Source organism: Centruroides vittatus, unplaced genomic scaffold (assembly GCF_030686945.1).
Source record: "Centruroides vittatus isolate TY-2023 unplaced genomic scaffold, ASM3068694v2 contig_1768, whole genome shotgun sequence".
Classification (NCBI taxonomy): Eukaryota; Metazoa; Arthropoda; class Arachnida; order Scorpiones; family Buthidae; genus Centruroides; species Centruroides vittatus.
This window is the reverse complement of record NW_027121079.1, coordinates 32,370-49,763: the sequence shown is the minus strand read 5'-3', so window position 1 is coordinate 49,763 and position 17,394 is coordinate 32,370. Positions and strand designations below refer to the sequence as shown.

Below are 17,394 nucleotides of genomic sequence, written 5' to 3'. Positions count from 1 at the left end.
AATTCAAGATCGAGATGTCCTAGATACAGAGTATCATATACATGTAAAAGTACAGGTACTTGTTCCATATTAATTAAAGTTTTTATATCTAGGTGTCCAGGTGTGGGTTTTGACAGGTTTTACTGTATTTAAAAATTTAAACAATTTCAAATTTATCTTGTATACTAGTACTTTTTTTAATCGATTAACAGGACTTATTATACTGGAAGTATGGATGCAGATATTTAGTCTTACAGCAGTGGCGTAGCGTGGGTGTCAGCTGCCCCCTTATTTAGGTATTTTTACAAGATATTCTTAAAACAATTAAAAGACAGTCGTTCCAAAAATTAGACGATCACCATTTTATTTACCTTTAGTGTTCCAGAACCAAGAATCAGACAGCGAGACCTTTCTTTGTTGGCTACGTAGATGCCCTTTCTAAAAAGAGGTTCTTAAAAATACACAGAAAACCAACTAAAATCAAGTAAATTTCTTAAAATCGGAATGGTAGATTTTACGACATCTTGTGATGAATCATCACAAGATGTCGTAAATGTCACTGGATTTTTCTTATTTTTTTCCTATTGGAACTGATCTGTTCCAATAGGAAAAAAATAAGAAAAATCCAGCAACGAGTTGCATATCTTTTTCGGCCAAACATTAAAATTGCGTGTCGTGTTATTAGATTTTATTTTAAAATTTATTTTTAATTTTAATTACTATAAAATGTCAAAAAGCTCAATTTTAAGGGTACAAATGTCATTTATAAAAAATTGCAAATGTTGAAAATATTCGGTAAATCCGATCTCACTTGAAATATGACACGTGGTCCCTTCTATCTCTCTGCCCCTCGAGCTTTAATCACCAAAGTTTAATAGCATCAATGCTCCTAATATACAAACGTCCCAGTATAATTTCAGAAATTTTCGAGAAAACGGACAGGAGGTGGCCCGCCAATAGATAAAACAACTGGTATTAAGTAGGTCGTGGGTCCGCACCTGGTAATGGGCTGGCCAACGGGCTTTCATGTTAATAACGCCTAAATACGAACTAGTTTACCATAAATGACCTCTTGTAAGGCATTCACCTATGTGTCACGTTGCCTTATACGAATATAACCAAACCAAATTGCAGGAGTTATTAAGATTCAAAGTGGGCGAACAAAATCGTGCCCTCACACATATACACACAAAATAACTTTCATATATACAGAAAAAAACCCTCAATTTGTTTTAATTTCTTGACATTTTAAGGTCTCTGAATTTAATAAAAGTTGGAGAATGATAACTTCAATTTAAATACTAGTCTCCCTTTCATGGTCGAGCCAGTGCTGCCAGCTAAAACATGCAAAAATTTAACAAAAATAATATTACAGTAGCCAAGACATAACCAAATATTGTAGCGCCACATCACCAGCGCACATTTGAATTTGCCGACTAGAACGCGGTCGATTAACCGATAAGTCGGTTAATTGGGGGTCGGATAATCGATGCTCTATTGTATTATTTTATAAATTTTAGTCTATTGTGACTCTAATTTATTAATAGGATTCTGAACATTTTTGCATTTCTCGACAGTTTCATGGTTCCCTAAACCCAAAAAGGTATAAGACTGGAAGGGGGTCAATTTTTGACAATCGCCATACTTTTCTTGTGTTATATATAACAGCCGGGAGAGGAAATGAAACAAGTTAAAAATAAAGTCAATAATGATAATGAAAAAGAAACATATTCGACATGAAATAATTATGTTTATAGAGTGTATTTAAATGCAACAATAGCAGGATAATAAGCGAAGAAGACGAAAGTACAGCCTATGTTGTTACAGTGGTAGAAGAAATACAGAGAAAAAACGGAGGAAAGAAGACATCATTTATAATTAATTATTAATAATTAAAAAGAAAACATTGTGAAAATTTACAAAGGAAGAAAAACAATTTCTACCTAGAACTTTATTCTTCAGGAATTGGAAAGAACTTGGAAGACTTGTGCATAAGTTAGGAATAAATCGCTTGAAGTATTTTAAAAATATAATTGATAAAACACCGGTGATGAGGGCCGAAAAGATACGAAACACAAAAAAATATTGTATACGGGTGCAAAAGTTTATTATTTTAAACCAAGAGACTGATTGAATCTCTAATTTTCATTCGCAATTTAAATCAGTATAATAAGTTCGTGGCCAAATGCCTGAGCGGTCAAGGCGGCAGCCTACCGCTTTGGGCGACCCAAGATCGAATCCGAACGGATCGAAAAGTCACAGGAATTTTTTGGAGAGTGGTCCGTCCGGATATGTCGGGACCCGTTCGTCACCACCCGGCCGCCCCATTGTGAGCCTGGCCGAACCCATATTAAGCTTGTTAAAAGAGAGGTCCACAGAGCGGAAAGAGTTAAAAAAAAGTATAATAAGTCCTATTAATAGATTATAGTCACGTTAGACTAATATTGAATTAAATTATTCTACTTAAAATGAGTTTTCGCCTACAAAAGTCACGTGAAACCTAACAGCCATTAAAAAAAAAAAAGAAATATTATTTTCAGTTGAAATCGGAAATGTCACTGGCAGATGGCGCTTCGAGTATGCTCGTTTATAAATTGTTTACGCGCCATTTAGGAAGACATGTCTAAAATTTAGGTATGTTCGTATTTTTAATTTTAATTTTAACACGTATTTGTATTGTAGTTTAACCTTAGTATATGTAAATGAAGAATGTAGATAAGTTAACTGTGCACACCGCAGTTTAATAATGAACATTAGAACAAAAATGAACGTTGATTTTATATTTAAAAAATTATGACTATACATATTATATTTAAGCGATACAATATATAAATAATAATATTTACGTGACCGGGACGTACAAATTAAAAACTATGTTTTTAAAAAAATTTAAAATTATAACTAGAGAAGGTACAGTACGTTGATTTGTAATGTTTACCCCCGCCGGTTAATGTTACCTTAGGTAGCCAAGATGGAGGCTCGTCTCTAATTCCAGCAAGGAAACCGTAGGATGCACGTTCTAACCTAACCTAACCTATTCTGATAAATTACCATAATTATTAGCAACCAAATTATTAGAATAGGTTAGGTTAGAACGTGCGTCCCACTGTTTCCTTGCTGGAATTAGAGACGAGTCGCCATCTTGGCTACCTAAGGTAATATTAACCTGCATTATATAATTAAACAAATGTAAAAATAAACTACTATAACAAAAATATATTAAATCAGTTAAAGCATAACTGCCACAATCTTTTATGGGTTTTTAACTCCCCATTTCTTTTTCTATAATGTATTTCCAGGCCGTTAGGAGAGCATTAGCGTCCTTTGTATTTAAGTACTTGTTCAGTTTACTCTTAGATATATATATCTATATTTTCCATACCTAATGCAATCGTCGGAGAATGGACCGTCTTAACTATTCTTGCTTCATCCCACTTCACACTTGCTCCTTCTGTTTGTGCCATGACTGCCAAAACGGTGTTATTATGTCATCTATTCACGTCATACTTGTTCTCTCTTATATATGTTGCCAAGTTTATTCTAGTGACTCCAACATAATCTCTTGTCACTCCTAACTGTTGATTTTCAAAAGGAATTTTGTAGACTCCTGCTTTCTCTTGCATTCTCACTTCATCTTTATCATTCCTTACCAATCTGTATATGTTTGGCACTCTTATAAACAATAATATTATAAAGCACTCAGCAAATCATTATAGATATACGTACTTAACACCTTACACTTGCCGAGAAAAAATATATTTATTTGCAACAAACACGCAAACGTTTTCAGCCTGATTCACAGGCCATCTTCAGGCTTGGAATACATTTGAAATTAAAATTCCATCCATGGAATACAAAAATTCAAATTCAAAATTAAATAAGGTACAATCAAAATAAAATATTGAATAACTAACATAAAGCAAAAAATAACAAAAAATATATAAAAATGTAACAAATGAATACGTAAGCATTAATAAATGCAAATTTCTAAGACTACAATAATATAGTGGTTTTATTGTATGTCTTAGAAATTTGCATTTATTAATGCTTACGTATTCATTTGTTACATTTTTATATATTTTTTGTTATTTTTTGCTTTATGTTAGTTATTCAATATTTTATTTTGATTGTACCTTATTTAATTTTGAATTTGAATTTTTGTATTCCATGGATGGAATTTTAATTTCAAATGTATTCCAAGCCTGAAGATGGCCTGTGAATCAGGCTGAAAACGTTTGCGTGTTTGTTGCAAATAAATATATTTTTTCTCGGCAAGTGTAAGGTGTTAAGTACGTATATCTACTCTTATAAACAGTTTGTGTGTTTTTATATTTACATAATTCCTCCATTACTCCCTCTATCTTTTTATTGTATGTGAACTTGTTGATTCTATCTTCCCTATTATCCCGCCTGCTTCTATGCTGACTGTAACTGCTTACCAATCTTTTGATTATTCTGCCACCTTCTTAATTGTGCTAATCTCTCTTAAGTCAATCTTGTACATTGGTGCAATACAAGAAGGCCCTTTTAATAAGTGCCTTAAATGCTGATATCTTGTACCTAAATAGATCATTTGACCATGCTGGTACGTATAGTGGTGCAAGTGTGGGTTTTAAGTACAGTGCTGTTTGTATATTGCCTCGTTTAAACTTTATATTAATGTCTAGAAAATGGAGATGTGTATGGCTTTTCTGTTCCAGCTTTAGCTTTAACCCATGACAATTGTCATTTATTGCAAATAAAAATTCTTCAATCCTTTGTTCATCCGTCCAAATTATTAACACATAATTCACATACTTTTGTAGAATGTTATGTCCTCCACGAATTTTTCTAGGACATCCTTTTCCAGTTGATGCACCACTAACTCACATAAGAGTCCTGACATGAGAATTCCCATTGGCACACCTTTCTTCTGTTTGTATGTTATTCCATTGAATCCAAAAAATGATTGGTAGCACATCAAATATGTATTTTTTTAGTTTTTGGCACACTTAACACACTTCTGCTGTGTTTGTGCATACATTTTTCACGCATCTAAAGCACGTAGACTTAGTCATTCTATGGGTTTTTATAAGGGCAATAGGCACACATTTTTCTTTTTATCGGTTAGGCACACATTTTTCTTTTTATCGGTTTTAGTTTAACAGTGGATTGACTGCTACTTTCTCCAGAACTTCCAGGCACCAAGTCTTCAATATTAGCCCTAAGCTTATTATGCAGTGTTGGGACTGATAGGCATTTCTCCATGTAAGGATTCACAAGTTTCATATGTAAATTTTTCATGAATTTTTTCCTGCTCAGTGGTTCTTCTCTGGCATTGAATTTATTTTCGCAATATATGACAGCTATTTATAAAAGCCATGTTCATAATTCCATGAAATAGACATACTGGCCATCTGTTTGTTTTCCAACTACATGACACATTGGAGCACATTTGGTCAAATGTGTCAACTTCGCCTTTTGTCTGATTATAGAATTCAGTCATGTGTGGCTTGTTTGTCTCTTGGTTCACAGTTCCTTCTTCAGAACAGGATGATAGCAAGTACACCACTTTAGCATGCTTAGGCTTGTATGAGAGCAGTGTCAAAGGACTGTTATAACAAAATATAGACAAACTGGAGGCTCTGGTTCTCGAGTTTGCTAATTCATTGGGTTTTTCTCTTTTAGAGTGCAAGGTACTCACTAAAGTCAATTTATAATGCTGACAAAGGGAAGAGACTTTGCAAGCAGAATAGAGGTGAACCAGTTGTCTGTTGTTACATTCCTGTTTGAACCATGTATAGGTTGGGTTAATTCGTTCATGAAGTATTTGCCAAGTGGGAGCCCTCGTGTCTGTGATTTTTCCAATGTAAGGCATAGCATTGATCGTATATTTAGTGCTGTTATCACACATCATAACAATTTTTAACCCATACTTTGTGGCCTTGTTAGGTATGTACAGTACATAAGAAATGGACATCTGCCTCTAAATGCTGATAATTGTTTGTCAGTTGTTACATACATTCCGGCATCATAATTGCTTTTGCACTTTTCTATGAAAAGCTCCCATATTTTTTGCAATGACACAAACCTATCTCTAGTTTCAGAGGATGATCTAAGTGTTTTGTTGTTGAATCTGAGGCATCGTAATAAGAATTCAAATCTGTCTTTACTCATGGTTGAATCATATCTGTTGCCAGAAAAGGATGCATCGAATAACTCCTCAGTCAATAAATGGTTATCTTTGAGAACAGCAGACAGTACGAAAATACCAATCAATGCTTTGATTTTACACATATCAGTTGATTGCTTAGTGCTCTGAATGACTGAATAGTTTTTTTTTCTTTGTTTTACTGTAATTTCTGCGTTAGTCCATTGTGTAATTTCATCTAAAATGTCCTCGGTAATAAACATTTCAAAACATAGCAATGGATCTTTTATACCTCTGCACGGGTTTGTTGGACCTAGTGATGTACGCACAATGTTAGAACTTGAAGTCCTAAATGACTGGGGCTTTTTTGTTAACCAAACATGCCCATTTTTCCTATGCAGGCCTGTTTGAGACAGTAGAATTATACTTGAAGGTTGTGTGTGAGGCTTCGTTATCCTCAGACAAGCCTTCCTCTTCATCTTTTTTGTATCTCTTCTTCAATCTCCAAATTGTCCTTGTTTTCACTACTCTTAGATTCATTATCACCATCACTACTCGAATTGTCTTCATTCAAATATCTGGCCAACTTCTCATCCATGAAGTTTTGAACACGACTTAGTCGAGAAGAAATCATTGTGTAACTAAAAAACAAAACAGAAACACTAAAAATCACGATAATAATGAATGTGCGCCAATCAGAAATGTTACATAAATATTAATCATTAGTCGATCGGACTAACAAGTACACTAAATCTCAAATATGGCAGCACTTACCAGCTCGGTACAGTCACTCCTGCGGGTGTCCTGCTGGCGACTGAGTTGACATGAAATGTCAACTCGATCAATGCATTCATTAGAAAGAGACAGCAAGAAAAGTGGGCGGTTTTAGTCAATTCGACTAACATTAGTATTCTAGGGCTAGGAAATCCGGTCATTGTTAAAGTCAGCACTTCAGCACTGCTGTATGACGTAAAACACGTGGTTTAACAACAACTGCTGCAGCAGTAAAGATGGCGGCCATTTGGAGTGCAGTTTATGCATTTTGTGAACTTTTTAATTCTAAAACTAATTTTTGATCATCATTAACGCTGTTATTCTCGTCTTTTTTCAATAAAAGGCCAAGAGAAGTGGAGGAGGAGGAAATTCTTATGGTAATAAATGAATCTCCAACAAAAAAGGTAAAAATCATGAATTATGTTGAAGAAACCATTTCACGGTACAATGATATTGACTTCAAAGTGCATTTTCGTCTTAAACGAGAAACTGTGGAATTTATTTTACTAAATATAAACCTCCACAAGAAGTCAAACACTGGTAGGCCATCTTTACATTATTCTGATAAAGAAAAAGTGATACTATTATCGTTGTGGATGCTGCGAAATCAAGAATCGTTTTGTGGTATTGCGGACAGATTTGGATTAGAAACAGGACATGCACATCGACTGTTCATTACATTTTGTACAGAACTAAGTAAAATGAGACAATATTTTATTCAGTGGCCAACTGGACAATAGGCAGCCGACGTTGTAAGGAAGTTTTCGGAATTGCGAGGATGGAAAAGTTTCCCGAATGTTTTTGAGTGTATAGATGGAACGTTAGTTGAAATTACTATAGGTAAACGCCATAAACAGGAATATTACTGCAGAAAGCAATTCACCGCTGTAATTTTACAGGGCGTTTGTGATAGCAGAAAAGTATTCATTGACGTCTATGCTGGTTGGCCTGGCTCAAGTCATGATGCACGTGTTTGGAAGAACAGCCCTTTATATAGACATATTTCAAATGGTACTGTTTCCATTCCCGAGAACTGCCATCTTCTAGGAGACTTGGCATATCCTTTATCGTCATATTTAATGGTGCCATACAAGGATAATGGCCACTTAAATAGGAAAGAAAAATTTTTCAACAAGAGACTTAGTTCTTCACATGTGGTTATTGAACAAGCCTACGGAGATCTTTTTGGTCGGTTCAGGCGATTAAAACATCTGCATGTGACACAGCGGTCCAATATCCCAAAAATGATTATTTCAGCATGCATTCTTCATAACTTTTGTGTTTTACAGAATGATGAAGCACCTGAAAGGGATGACAATTACATACAAAATGGGAACAACTTGGCTGATTATGAGATCAATCAAGATGGAAGATCTAAGAGAGATATTATTGCAGATTATTTGGTATCAGCAGTAAGAATAATTTTGTGATATTTGTTCTTTTATCTGCTGTAGTACTAATTGGCCAAAGCCAGCAAACATAACCAGCATTGTTTGTGTAACAACCGATTAAAATTTTTAAAATAAAATCATTAATATTTTTATTAATGTGTGTGTGAGTTTTTGAACACTTTTCTGTGTTAAATAGATTTGCCATCCTACACTGCTTAACTAACATTGTGCAAATGAAGGGTGAAATGGTGTAGCTATACCTTTTCACCCTTATTTACACAATGATTTTATTTATTACTACTACAAGTAGCTTCTTGTAGTAGTAATAAATAAAACCATTGAAACAGGTATCATCTGTACCACAGTTTTTTCTAAATGCATTTAATATTGGTAAAAATAAAGTAAAAAATTGCCAGAATAAATAATGGTCTTGCACTTTTTATATGAATTTGTGACAAGATAGACATGTTTGAAATGAACTGTTTCAATGTAATTTAGATGAATTCCATTTTGCAAAGAATACAAGGTGTCCTGTGAAGTAGATTTTTTATACCGATTTTTCTAATACTGGACATTTATAAAAGATCTCATAAAACGATACTTTTCTTGTTGACACATTTGAATTTCTTTTACTTCTATTGTCTCTCTTCTTTTTTTAAGTATGAAAATAGTATTAAGATTTTTTAAAGCATTTTGTACCATAAGTTGTCTGTATTTCTAAATTCAGTGCATGACCAAGATAAAAAACTCATTTTGCAAAGAATAGAATTCTAATTGTATTTGCATCACTAACTGAAAAGGGAGAACCTAAAAACATTACAATATGTTTGCCACTATCTAATATCAAATGTATAAAAATGGATTTGTATAAATAAAAAAAAGACAGTTCTGATATACAAACTTAATTGTTTATTATTGGTTTTTAAGCAAATTTTTAATATAATTAAGTAAAAATTTAAATGGCTGGTCTATTTTTTTGCAAGTTTATCCATAATATCTATTAATGATCGCATCATTTTCCTTCTTTCTTCTTCTTTCTTCTTCTTTTTCTCTTTCTTGTAATTTTTTTTTTTCAATTTTTTTAAATTCTTTCCACCGTTTGTTTTCTCTTTCTTCTCTCTCTTTCTCAAGCTTTTCGCACTTTTCCAGATACTGTGAAAACCACAGTGGTGGTTCATTTGCTTTCCTTTTTGGTGCTTTTTTGAAATTTTCTAAAGTACATTGAGGAAGACTAGATGTGCTGCTGCTGCTTGTTGAAGACAACTCTACTGGAGGAGGGGAAGGAGTGCTTGAAGAAGCACTGTAATTTTTTTTCGGTAGTGAACTCATTAAAGTTTCTGAAGGAGTAACGTCAGACCTACAACCTATTGCTGCATTGAAAAGATCAAAGTAGGGCCAGGTTATAGCCCCTTTCCTAGTTTTATTTTTTACTTTATCTTTATTTTTTCTGTATGTGGATAAAAGGTTTCGCCACTTTTTATCACACTCTGTAGAAGATACTTTATATCCCTTTATTGCTAAGTTATCGGAAACCTTCACCCAGTTTGTTTTTTGCTATTGGTTTCCGAAATTCCTCCTCCATTTCCAACCTGACACTTATTAAAAGTCTGGTCATAGAATCAGTCCAGTTGGCATTTGAAGTAAGTAAATCTGAAAAACAATATATCAAACGTAAGTCTTTATCTTTAGGAACATTTTCAAAACTTTTTTAATCATGTCCAATTATTGTGTAACTATTATCCAATTTAATTAAACATACCATCTGAAAGAGGTCTCTTTTCACTCCTAATGCCAGAAATGCTTGGAACTGTTTTAAAATAAACATTATATAAATTACACTGTAAATTAACAATGAAAGTAATTCTGACAGTCACATTTCTTTTAACCCTGTATAACTCAAAAACATAGATACTAATTATTGTTACAGATTTAGGCAAGGTTTAGGAAAATAATAAACAAGTAATTTAAAAAATAAAATTCTTTTTATTTTGGAGCAAAAAATACAAAACAGGGAGTGTAGTTTACAGGCAACACTGAGAAATAATTGCAAAGAAATGCTAATTATGCATGATGGTTTATGAAAGGTGGAAATTCCTGAAGCAGTTTTTATTTTTTGTGTAGCATAGAGTCCCGCCACACTTCTCACATACAGTGTGAGTAAATCCCAAGCATTTTGGGAATTTGCAACGGATTTTTTTATCAGCCCATTGAGGCCAGTGTCCAATTTGGTCTTGACGAACCGCTTGCGGAGGCACATGCTGAGCAGGTCCTCTATGTTTCTTTGCTAGGATCTCACCCTGTAGAGATCGCCGGGTCGAAAAACTTGATTTTGTCCCCATTTTACACAGTGTCTCTGCAACCTCCAGACGGAAATCTGCTGAAGCCATGATGGTCTTCTGAGAAATATTTTTGTATTTGCACACCCTTTTATAAAGCAGCCATGCGTTGGCCATCGTGAGGTCCAAGTAATGATAGAACAGGTGCATGTGCTAACGTTTGCTCCGCAGTCGAATCTTGTATCTACCCATAATGCTGTCGATAAGGTCTATGCCACCCATAAAACGATTATACTCACCAACTACATTAGGTCGTTTGATGTTTACATACCTTGAGTTCTTTTTGTCATATCTCTGGACTTCAGTTTCAGGTTTTTGGCCAGCAAATGTAGAAGCCAAGGTGACAATTTTATTATCCTTCCACGCGACTGTTGACATGTCGATGCCATTGACGCTGGCTACGTATTCTTCTGAATATCCTCATTCTTTCTTCATGATCAACTTCTCTGATGACAGTTTGCAGTCAGGAATTCTATTCCTTCTAATAGTACCAAGACTGAGGATTCCTTCTTTGGCTAAATACTCTAGGACAGCGCTGTCCAACTTATCATAGCCCACGGGCCATATTTTCTTGCACCAAACAGTTTTCGGGGCCAAGAAGGTTGATAAATGAAAAGCCAGTTTATGTTAATGTAAAAAAATATTTTATTTATTTATTTTTTATTTATTTATTACGCATACTGGATTTTTATTCCTTGATGCGGGGAGCAAAACCATCTCCCAAACAAAACACTTAAATACAATAAACATAATCAAACAAAATTATACAATGATAAATAACAATTCAGTTGTAAAATAAATTATATAAAATTTACAAAATCAAATACAGTAATTAAATAAAGTTTAAAGATCGGGAGCATCTGTCAATATAATACAAAATACTAAAAAATAGAAACCAAAATGGCAAATTGCTTACCTATAAATAGAAAAAAAATTAGTATCGAAGACACAGCACTGACAGATGCTCCCAAACAGCACTAACAACAAGGCTAGATTTATAGTAGAGGAATCACGCCCCCTAAAACAAAATTTTAACAGATTTTCTTAGAAAACAAAATACATTAAATTTATAACAAGGTTTCGATAAAATTTTAAGGAAAAAAAACCTGGTAAGAACTTCGCAACCAAAGATTTCTTTACGTAACACTTTAAGACGCCCACATTTAGCCAGAATATGCCAGGCATCCACAATTTCTTTCTCAACACAAAAGTTACACAATTCTCTCGAGTAATTATTTAAAAAGTTTAACGAATTACACCTAGCCTGTATAAATAAACACAAAATATTAAGGGAAACATCTTGATTATATAAAGAATTATCAAAAAACGTAACATTCAAATTCTTATACCAACAATTATATACGCTTTTACTTATTTTTTCATTTATATTATATAAAAAATTATCAAAAATGTTTACAAGGAGAAGAGACCAGTCCATTAGATCCAAATCATCATTAATAAAATTAATACCATGATTATTGCATGTATCTATAAGATAACGTGTCCAATCTATAGACTTTTTGTTAAGTATAAATTTCAGACAAACCTTACTCAGACGATGATCATCGAGCTTAGAAATTCTATTAATCCAATTTCTTATCCTACTAAATATTATAAGTTTTATAGGGGTCAAAGCACATTCCATCATAATTAAATAACCTGGTGTACAACGAGGTAAATAAAATAAGTTTTTAATAAATTCAGTCTGTATACCATCACCATTAGTCAGATTAAAACCCCAAATCTCTGAAGCATATAACAAAGAGGGCAATACCACAGTTTTCAATAGACGTAAATAATCTCTCAGATTACGTAATTTGGCAGATCTCCCCAACTGAATGACTTTATTCATCAATAATCTGGCATGAGTTCTCTTATTAGTGTAATGCGTATGGAATAAACCATTAGACGAAAATGTAACACCCAAATATTTGTAATTAGAGACAACTTGAATTGGAGAACCCTTAAACCACCATTTATCTGCCCTCGCACTCTTACCTCCTCTTCGAAAAACAACAATCTTGGACTTATTCAAATTCAATTTCAAACCATTTTCATCTAAATAAATTGCGAATTTATCAATCAATCTTTGAAGTCCAATCACAGAGTCAGATAAAATTACAATATCGTCTGCATAAGCTAGTATTTTAATTTGGAAACCATCTATTTCTATACCATCACCAGAAGAATTAATAAAACCAAAGAGATCGTTCAAAAAAATACCAAACAAGATTGGACTCAAAATACAGCCCTGCTTAACACCAGTCTTAGAAAACATTAATGGCGAACAGTTCCCACCATCTCTTACCATAAACGAGGAATTTTCATACAAAGCAACAAGTAAAGATATAAATTTATAACTGAAACCATAACGCAACATCTTAGACCACAGCAAGTTCCTACAAACTCTGTCAAACGCAGAAGATAAATCCACAAAAAAAGCATACACCTTCCTCCGTTTCCGTAAAAAAGTTTTCTGAATAACCGTGTACAAAACAAAAATATTATCCAATGTGGAATAACTAGCTCGGAATCCTGCCTGATTCTCATGCAATATATTATTAACTTCTAACCACCTAATCAGTCTTCTATACAAAATAATACAAAACAATTTCGAAACACAAGATGATAGCCATATACCTCTATAATTACCAGGAACATCCTTCCTACCATTCTTAAAAATCGGAATTAGAATACTCGTCTTCCAAGACTCCGGTATTATCCCAGTATCAAAAATCTTTGAAAAAAGACACAAAATATGTGGTCTCAGAGTCTCAAAATTCCAAAATTCCATCGGGATCCCGTCAAAACCTGGCGCTTTATTTGGCTTATACCTCCTCAGAGCATCATTAAGCTCACCTGCACAAAGTTCATGGTCCAAAAGTTCATCATACCAATTCCTACAATAATTAAAAATAGAAAAATCAACAAAATAAGGGTCCAGGGAACCAAATAAATTAAAAAAGTGATGAAACCAATCATCAATAGATATAAAGCAGAAATTACAAGACTTAGTCCGCTTAACGTGTCGGAAATAATTCCAAAAAAGCCTATTATCTTTCCCGAAACAATTTTGAATTTTTCCAGCAAATAATTTTTTTTTCGCAATGCAAAATCGCTTCGCCAAACTTCGTAACATAACAAAACGCAAACGATCATTAGAATCATTACTCTTTCTAAAAGATCTCCAGGCTCTATTCCTAGCGCAAATTAACATCCTACAGTCCGAATCGAACCACGAAAAAGAATTCTTATGTCTCCTAATATTAAATCCACACTTACAAGCCAAATTAAAAAGAAGATTACTCAGGTCTTCCATTGAATCAAACCCATTCAAGACACATATTTCCTCCAAAGCCAACCTTAATTCATCCTTTCTAGATTCATCCCAGAACAATCTATTAATCCTCTGCCTCTTCTCTAAAGAAACCGATCTATCATTTCCACAGGCCAGTCGTAAAATCAAAGGGTTATGGTCGGAATCCAAAAACTGACCCATCGTTAAAGAGAGAATATCTTTCCAAATTAACGGAGAAACTATGACCAGATCAATAACTGAACAGCCACGACTAGAGATAAAAGAATATTCACCCGCTTCATCACCTAAACATCTTCCATTACCAATAATCAAATTCAAATCATCACATAGATGAAGCAACTTTCTACCAAAAGAATCAATCACCAAGTCTTTCGAATTCCTATGCAAAGGACAAACAATACCAAAAGAATTGCAAAAAGCGTCAGAAATTATATTCCCCAATCCAATCCTAGCATTAAAATCACCAGCAATCATTACATTCTTGTCATGTAATATCAAACCAATTAAAGTTTCAAAAATAGACTGCCAGTCATTTTCCCTAAAATAAACAAAACATACCAAAATATTACCAAGTTCGGCACCAAATTTGACAAGTATTAGAAAGTTATCTTGATAAATAACAACGCAGGGAAAAGAGGATCTTATTGCCAATAACCAACCTGCACAATAACGACCTTTCGTATGTAACTTAAAAGCCTTACCAAAGTAGAGATTATAACCTTGCAAACAATCAGTTACCTCCGAATTTCTATTAGTAGAACCATACCAAGTTTCAGAAAGAAATATAATATCGTACTGCAATAGATACTTCCAAAAAAACTCGGGTTTATTAAACAAACCAGCACAATTCCAAATTAAAAAGGAAGTACCCCTATCCGGCAATTGCTAGGATGAGACAGGCTTAACCTGGTCACAGTCAACATCGTAAAAGTACTTCGTTCCGTCAATAATAATTTTATCATAAACTACTTTTACCATTCGCGCTCCAGAAAGTTTTGACTGTCTACCGAAATCACGAAGCTTAAATCTAATATTTCTCAATCTAGGAGAAAAGTCATCATTTACATAAACACCATCCGGTTTTAATTCCAGAATTCGTTTCTTAAAGTTCATTTTTTCATAATAATCAACAAAAGTACAAATAATTAATCTAGGGGAATTAGCCTTTTTCTTTCCCACTCTCATTGCCCTACCAATCTTAATGTCGGGCATCTGTAAGACTCGCGTAGCAAATTCAACTATTTTCTCTTTCGTTTCTAGAAATGATTCATCCCGTACCTCTTCTAGACCGGAAATGACAACATTATTTATACGACGTTGGTTATCCAAAAAATCAAGTTCTCGAGTAATATCATTAAACTTTCTCGTAACATTACTTTGATCGCTTAAACCACAATTTTTATCAGCCAATTTTTCCAATATCTCTAATCTGGTATCTAAGTCACCCAAACCTTCATCCAAATTTTTTAACCATTCCGATACATAATTTAATCTTGAAATAAGTTCATCAACCTTAGAATTCATGGAAAAATGTAAACGCAACAGAACACGCATACCCTCTTCGAGGTTAAAATTTTCTCCTTCCAGAAGATATGCAAATTCTTCCTCCTCGCGACTCTTCAAAGATTTCTTTTTACTGCTGGTCTCTCCTTCCGTTAAACTCGGTGAAAACGACTTTCTTTTCGGATTAACCGCCATAATTGTAAAGACTTACCTATAACTATAAATAGAAAAAAAATTAGTATCGAAGACACAGCACTGACAGATGCTCCCCATATTTTATTTATACTAAAAAGAAAACTTTAAAATATTCGTAATATAGGCCTATTAATGAGAACATTGTGGCCGTAATTGTTTAGCAACAATATCTTTTATGTCCACATCAATATTTGTTGTGGCAAGTCTAATTATATCTTCAAGAGTGGAATCTTTCAAACTGTTTCTATATTTTGACTTTATATATTTCATATCGGAGTATGCACGCTCGCAGATATATGTACTTCCGAACATTGATACAATTTGAAGTCCAAAATCTCTCAATTTTGGATATTTCTCTTTATCTAAAAATTTGAATATTTCTATTCCAGTTACTCCACGAGATGTAAAAAATGGGTCAGCCTGCAGGTCGCATAATTCTCTTTGATATTTAAGATCAACGGAGTTGATATCAATATTAATTGGATCACAAAACAAATCAATAGACGGTTTAAGATCATCAAATTGAGAAAATCTTTCATTGAAATCTGTAATTAGCATATCTAATTTTGGTAGAAATATTTTAAAATTTGCATCTATATTACATTCTTTCATTTCTTCATAGATCTCTTTGCAAGATTCAAAATGAAATAAATTATTTTGCTCCAAATTAAACCTTAACAATTTTAATTTGTTTCTAAATCCAGTAACATACTTTATAAAGGCAACACACATTTTGATCTTGTCCTTGCAAGGATTTATTCAAAATATTTAAATAATTTGTAATGTCCGTTAGGAAAGCAAGTGAATAAATGAAATTTTTATCAACTAAATTTGCTGTCAAATTTTCATCGACGGCAATTTCTGTGAGAAAAAGATGAACTTCTTTTCGAAGTGTAAAGAATCTCCTCAAGCACTTTCCAGCACTTAACCAACGAACGTTACTATGTAAAAGCAGATCTCCATACTCAGTTTCCAATTCATCCAAAAATGTTTTAAATTTTCGGTGTGTAAGAGAACGATTTCCGCCGACGAATTAAATTAGTAATTTTGCAAACGTTGTCTATTACGTCTTTTAGTTGTAGGGATAAACCACATAATGCCTCCTGATGGATAATACAATGTAACATACGACATGTTATTGCTTCTTTTTGGAAAAGTCCCGCGAGCCCAATATTTTTGCCTGTCATAGCTCTAGCACCGTTGGTTACAATAGCAGTGCACTTGTCAAATCTGCCATACTGCTCTACTGCACATTTTAGTTGTTTGTAAATATCTTCACCTTTTGTTGTTCCATGTAATGATTGTAATTTTAACAGTTCTTCTGAATAATTATAGTTTTAGTTTCATTTACAGTTCTTATAAAGATAAGCATTTGACTTGTATCAGAAATGTCTGTGCTTTCATCCAATGCTACCGAAAAATAGCAGCAACTATTGATTAGGTTTACTAATTTATTAGTGACATGTATGCTAATCTCGTTTACATGTCGGCTTACAGTCTGGTGAGAAAGTGATACTGTTTGAAATTTTCTTACCATTTCATTGTCTTTAAATGCTTGAGCCATTTTTATGGCACATTTTTTAATTAATTCTCTATCCAAAAATGGCTTCTTTGCCTTTACTATTTCTAAACAAACTTCAAACGATGCAGCTACAGATGCTTCTTGAAATTTTGGTTCTTGATTAAAATAATTCATTTGATGATCCAGCTGCTTTTTCATTTTTTTCACTAGTGGTATTTTATGTCTCGTGTGTACGAATGATACTT

General features: G+C 33.5%; 1 protein-coding gene and 2 long non-coding RNA genes across 3 annotated transcripts; 1 reads left to right on the top strand and 2 right to left on the bottom strand.

Annotated features, from left to right (window-relative positions):
• Positions 1-7,110: 7,110 nt before the first annotated feature.
• On the top strand, positions 7,111-8,426 carry LOC136969226 (uncharacterized). The gene is made up of 2 exons (XM_067263316.1): positions 7,111-7,579; positions 7,724-8,426. The coding sequence occupies exons 1-2, from the start codon at positions 7,258-7,260 to the stop codon at positions 8,311-8,313; spliced, it is 912 nt and encodes a 303-aa protein (XP_067119417.1). The 5' UTR covers positions 7,111-7,257; the 3' UTR covers positions 8,314-8,426.
• A 961-nt stretch (positions 8,427-9,387) lies between these two features.
• Positions 9,388-10,084, bottom strand: LOC136969236 (uncharacterized). Its single transcript, XR_010879791.1, has 2 exons — positions 10,034-10,084; positions 9,388-9,924 (listed from the first exon to the last, which is right to left on the bottom strand). It is a non-coding gene; the product is annotated as an uncharacterized lncRNA (long non-coding RNA).
• Positions 10,085-11,564: 1,480 nt separating this feature from the next.
• Positions 11,565-15,615, bottom strand: LOC136969237 (uncharacterized). The gene is made up of 3 exons (XR_010879792.1): positions 15,486-15,615; positions 11,717-11,874; positions 11,565-11,628 (listed from the first exon to the last, which is right to left on the bottom strand). It is a non-coding gene; the product is annotated as an uncharacterized lncRNA (long non-coding RNA).
• Positions 15,616-17,394: the final 1,779 nt, after the last annotated feature.

Coding starts and splice junctions, on each gene's coding strand:
- LOC136969226 (XM_067263316.1), top strand. CDS start 7,258: ATGGTAATAAATGAATCTCCAACAAAAAAGGTAAAAATCATGAATTAT. Junction 7,580..7,723: donor TACATTTTGTACAGAACTAA/GTAAAATGAGAC, acceptor AAATTACTATAG/GTAAACGCCATAAACAGGAA.